Source organism: Saccostrea cucullata, unplaced genomic scaffold (genome assembly GCF_032062105.1).
Source record: "Saccostrea cucullata isolate Sc308-1 unplaced genomic scaffold, CSIRO_AGI_Scuc_v1 ctg670, whole genome shotgun sequence".
Lineage (NCBI taxonomy): Eukaryota > Metazoa > Mollusca > Bivalvia > Ostreida > Ostreidae > Saccostrea > Saccostrea cuccullata.
In genome coordinates, this window is record NW_026927351.1 from 226985 (window position 1) to 233062 (window position 6078).

Sequence of the window (6078 nt, forward strand, 5' to 3'; positions counted from 1 at the left end):
CCAGTCAACACCTTTATTTTGACTCTGAACTAAGTGTATGACTTAACTCTGACATCACTCGAAAAGTCTGATTCTTAGAAAGATGGTTCTAGTATAAGAACTTATTTTACAAATCTTATACACGAGTACATTTAGTTTTGGTGATTTTGTAAATTTTCTATCGGCACAGTTATTTAAATTATGCATAGATTCCTTGATCTAGCCTGGGAGGGAAAAAACTGACAAACTGACTGACATAGATGCAATCAAATGCAAAATATGTTATTTTGTATTTTTATACCAAAATTGTATTGTCAAATTTTGTAAAATTGGATTACTGTGCAGAAATATAAGCATTAAAAGTTTGAAAATGTTTGTTGAATCTTTGATGTTTCTTTGAATTTTGCTTTCGAATGTAATTGTATTGAAACGACAAATTCTTCAAACCTATTTCTACACAATTACATGTACAATATGTCCTTGAGTCCCAAACTTCTAGAGGATGATTTAAAGTAACAGCTTTACGTTATATCAAGAGGTTTTACCAATCACAGACAATTGTTCCACGGAAAATTTTTATAATTACAACTCCAATGATTATGTTACAGTAACTTTTTATCTTGCAAACTGAGAAAAAAATAATCTTTTAGGTGATATTTATGTGTTTCTTTGAATCCGGAAAATTTAAATACACTCTCTTGTTGTAATTATGGAAACCAAAGGCTACCATACATAGCAAACGTCTTAAAAGCTTGTATAGTACATGTAATATATACATTATATATACCTTTTCTGTTTGAATTCACGCATATTTATTAGTATGCTTTTATAGAGCCATGAGCACTGTCTCTGTAATCAGGTTAGACATTTAATTATTAAAAATTTTGAATTCAAATTTAAGGACTAATAAAGAAGAAATGGATTTTCACACAGAAAAAAGGAATTCTGAATTTAATGAAGAAAAGATGGAAATTTCACTTATCGAAAAAGATTTAAAAGCTAAGGAATTCGGATGTTTGATGGACACTGGGGTTCAGACAGAATGGAAGTTTTTCAATATTGACATAGAGAAGAAGGACATAGAAGTGCAAACTGAGTCAAATTTTCACGAAACTGAACATAGAGTAGCAAAGACACATGTTGAAGTACAAACAGTGGAGATGATTTGTGAAATTACCAACGGTTTTACAAGTGAGAATACTAAAGAAAAGGAAATTATGCTTGATTTTTTAAAAGAAAAGGCAGAAAAGACATTTTCCCGAGAAGAAAAGAGTTCTGATTTTGACACAGAGACGACGTCTCTCGAGAATAACAAAGAGGGGAATTGTTTTACGGCTAATGGAATAAATTCAGAAGGTATGGCATTAGAATGTGAAAAAGAGAGGGGAGAATCAGATATTGACTTAAAAGAAATTAATTTTGAGGGCGAAGCAGTAAATGAAGACTCCAAACCTGAAAAGGACAGTTCTGGCTCTGAAAATTCTGAATTTGAGAAAGAGATGATTGCATCTGTAGTTGAACCTGATAAGATTATTTCTGAAGTTGAACCTGATCAAATAATGGACTCTGACTTTGACACCGAGAAAACTGATTGCAAAACAGAGAAGACTAATTCTGACGTTGGTGCAGAGATAATCAATTTTGAGAAACAAGAAGAAATCTCTCGGGCTGATGGGCAGAAAAATGAAGTCGGAGCTCAAGCAGAGACTTCAGAAAAGGAAACTCGGGAAGATAAGACATTGCCTGAAAACTGCTCAAAACATAAATCCAAATTTGCAGATAAAGAAGATGACGTTAAGTTCCTAGTTAACAGGGGTGATAACGTCCCTGAATTGAACGGGAATATTAATACTGAATCGGATACAGAGAAGATTTATACTTGTTCTAACAAAATAAAAATTGATATCATTGATAACATTGATGGTGAATCAAACACGGAATTGATTAATTCTGAACAAGACACGGAAATACTAGTAGTTGATTCTGAACAAGGAACAGAGAAGATTGATCCTGAACTAGAAAAAGTAAAGATTGATCCTCAGCTAGACACAGAAAAAGTTAATTCTGAACAAGACAAAGAGCAGATTGATTCCAAACTAGACATAGAGAAGAGTGATTCTGAACAAGGCATAGAGAAGAGTGATTCTGAACAAGACGCAAAGAAAATTGATTTTGAACAAGACACTGAGAAGATTGGTGCTGAACAAGACACTAAGAAGATTGATACTGAACAAAACACTAAGAAGATTGATTCTGTACAAGACGGCGAAAAAAATGATTCTGAACTGGACACAGAAAAAGTTGATTCTGAACAAGGCAAAGAGAAGAATGATTCCAAACAAGACACAGCGAAGATTGATCCTGAACAAGAAAAAGGAAAGATTGATCCTGAACTAGACACAGAAAAAGTTGATTCTGAACAAGGCAAAGAGAAGAATGATTCCAAACAAGACATAGAGAAGATTGATTCTGAACAAGAAAAAGGAAAGATTGATCCTGAACAAGAGACAGAGAAGATTGATTCTGAACAAGACACAGAAAAGATTGATTCTGAACTGGACAAAGAGAAAATTGATTCGGAACAAGACACGGAGAAGATTGATTCTGAAGTAAAGAATAACACATCAGAGTCTAAAAATATTCCAGAGAATTTTTCGTTCACAAGAGAAGCTGATAACATACAGTTCGTACAAAAATTAGATAAAACAGTTGTGATTGATGCTGGATCGCTAACTGTCAAGGCAGGCTTTGCTGGTGATGAAAATCCCAAAGCTTGCTTTCCCAATATTGTGGGTGAACCTAAAAAGAACGTATGTATTATCATAGTTTTGTTACAGATTTATTTAACTTTTAACAAAATAATTGTTTTCGATATATCTAGAATCATATCATTTGATAAATTCAAAGTATATGTCGATTAACTGTTCAACTGTTCATTGAGTATGTTAAATTGAATATCTTTCAGATTGCTATTTCCCTTCAGCATACATCACAAAATAACATTTTACTGATAGCAATGAAGGCAGAGTGCAAAGTACCAGTACTTAAAGTCCGATACCCTGTCGTCAATGGCCAAATTGAGGAATGGGATGATATGGTAGAAATTTTATGCCATGCAATAGAGCATGAAATCGATGTTGATGATGTCTCTCAATACGTTATGGTAATGATTACTGAAACAGAAGATGGACAACAACTGATGCGACTGCTCTTTCAAATATTTAAACCACGTGCTGTTCTTCTCGTAAACCAAGCTATTCTATCACTGTTTGCTTCCGGTCGTTCGACAGGTGTGGTTATCAATTTTGGGGAAGGTACAAGCCAAGTCGTCCCAATCTTTAACAGATGCATTATTCAACACGCTGTCAGAAATTGGGGTTGCAATGGCCTAGGGCTCACGAAAAAACTCATGGAGATGTTGGACATTGCCGAAACACCAGCTGGACTAATACGTACCCGAGGGATCAAAGAAAAGTTTTGCTACGTTGCCAGTGACCCAAATATTGAGAAAGAAAATATTAAATGCGACGAGTGTGAACTATCGGATGGTACTGAAATTACTATCGGTGCCGAGAAATTCCAATGCCCGGAAGTACTATTCGAAGATTGTCGAATACACGAAATTGTTGTTAAAGTAATTGAAAGCTGCGATAAAGACATCCAGGGAGAATTATTTAAAAACATCGTTCTTGCTGGTGGATCTACAATGCTTCCGGGATTTCCTGAGCGCCTGGAGAAAGAAATTAGAGGCTTGGTTGGGGAAACAAAAGAGTTCCATATCATTACACCTCCTGACAGAAATCTTTCTGCGTGGAGAGGAGGATCAAAGATTTCTTCAACAGACTTATTTTTATGCGATTTATATTCTAAAGATGAATTTGATAACAAGGGACCTATGCATTACTTTTAATTTTATAGCTGTTTTGTTGTTTATTTTCAATGATAAAATAAGTATGTACCATTGCCCTATTACTTTACCAATGCATTTTAAATACCGGTATCTCAATTCAGCATTTCTATTCTTGAAACTTAAAAAATGATCAGGATAACATTCATGCATTTCAACTTGTAAATGATATGCGAAATGTCTATATCTTTTTTACAATAACTAAAGTCAAAGTAATGAAAACCTTTATCCTAATTAATTATGAATATGAATCTGTATTGGCTGATATACATGGCACATTGCTTGGTCGGGTGAAATTGTCACTCAACAATAAAGAATTATTTATTACTTTTACAATTAACACAGGGAATGAAATTTTCAAACAATTATATACATGTATATTATTATCAAAAATGGTAGATGTTGATTGCAAGAGTGCAAATAAATTTTATATCCTAAATTTAATCTAATAAGTCTTCATACATCCTTTAACAGGTGATTTCTTCGGTGTGATATGAAGTTTCTTTCAGATGAAAAAAAAAAGATGTCATATTACATGATACAAATGTATTCATTATGCGAGCGTACATCAACGCAGGTATGTTAAGGCAGCACATGGATCAGAATTCGGCGAATTATCACTTTTTTATAATTATGTAACACTAATAAATCGGAAAAGTTAAGGATAAACTTTTGCTATAATTATGCATTCTATAGACTTCAATGGCACTTATACTACAGGAGGCACTTCACCACGACGTCACCACGTGACGTCTATAATTAGAAAATATGCCTTAACGAAAAAGTGAAAAGTTTAACACTACCCCAGGGATAATTAGTTTCAATTTATAATAATAGTTATGTAAAAACATCTCTGTACCATGAAAAGTGCTGCTAGAATCGTGCTGTCCTATTATAGAAATAATTATTCAACAATTTCGGACGGAACCTTCCCAAAATTTTTACATTTTGTTCATAACATTGAAAAAAAAGTATCAATTCCCGTAAACCATACGATTCTAGCAGCACTTTTCAAAAACAAAAGAATAAGAACTTTAGATAGAAACAAAAATTAAGTTTCAAGGTATGCGGCGTAGTGTTGAACTTTTGCATCTTTTTTGTTACGAACGACAGAGGAAAGGCTGATCGGCATGTAAACACCCTCCCTGCTATAAATTCTACGAGGAAATTGCAAAATTATATTACCATACCTTATTCATACGCTTTATTCCCACAAGAATCACACATGATATTCATTCTAAATGCTTTTAAACTCCAATTTCTTGTGTTTGTTTACATCAATTCTCGTTACGATTCAGTTTCACTCTGCTACTGCATGATCAACAGTTATGACGTCACGGGTTTGGTGTGTAACCCCTGTGATAACTACAGAGGCCCAGGAACGACAAAATTCCGTTTACAGTATGCCTCTGCATATTTTGATTCATCTTTACGACTTCAAATCAATCTTAGATATCGATTTTAAGAAATTATTATCTCTAAACCTCACGTCATATAGCTTACTATGACGTCATATCATATAGGCAAGTAGAATATTTGGTTGTAACCTTAACCTACCTGCGAAGACTGACCTAATGTCCTATACATGACAGTGGTTCTTAGTAATTCATTTTTTGTGAGCTTTCGATTGTAGCAAACACGAAAGTGTCAGTGAAAGAAGCAATGACGCTTGCTAAAGTTACAAGAATTTGAGAATTTGATCACGTACATGTCAACTTGATTACTCATCCGTAAGACTCTAGTCTCATTCACAACACATTTGCATGGATGAACTGTGTCACAACAAAAGTGCACCAATTTTTTTCTTCAAAAGCTCCACGAAATCTTTTATTTCCCCGGGTGATTTCAGTCATCTAAAATGTTATATTTCAAAAGGTTACAATTATAGGTCAATCAAAAATGCTGTTTAAAATATCAACATTTTGAAAATTCTGCGTTGAAACAAAAGGTCCTGTTAGAGATGCAGTATATCGTTGAGTCCAATGTTTTTGGTCGACCATTGTTTTCATGCTTAATTGTTTGTTATATACTGGTGATCAATAAATAACATGTATGGCAGATCCAAAGGGTATGCTTACTCTTCCATGTTTTCTGAAATCTTTTGGGGAAAAAAATACGTCTTAATCAACAGTACGCAACCTTTCTGTTGAGTTGATGCACTGTTTTTAAAATGAAGAATTCTTAATAGTCTG

At 33.8% G+C, this 6078-nt stretch overlaps 1 protein-coding gene across 1 annotated transcript; it reads left to right on the forward strand.

Moving 5' to 3' along the window:
* The first annotated feature begins 896 nt into the window (after positions 1-896).
* LOC134274174 (POTE ankyrin domain family member F-like) lies at positions 897-3889 on the forward strand. The gene is made up of 2 exons (XM_062756432.1): positions 897-2789; positions 2945-3889. The coding sequence occupies exons 1-2, from the start codon at positions 897-899 to the stop codon at positions 3887-3889; spliced, it is 2838 nt and encodes a 945-aa protein (XP_062612416.1).
* The last annotated feature ends 2189 nt before the right edge of the window (positions 3890-6078 follow it).

Excerpts from the sequence above, each read along its gene's own strand:
- LOC134274174 (XM_062756432.1), top strand. The coding sequence starts at position 897 with ATGGATTTTCACACAGAAAAAAGGAATTCTGAATTTAATGAAGAAAAG. Across the intron at positions 2,790-2,944 it reads TGGGTGAACCTAAAAAGAAC|ATTGCTATTTCCCTTCAGCA; the intron begins GTATGTATTATC and ends AATATCTTTCAG.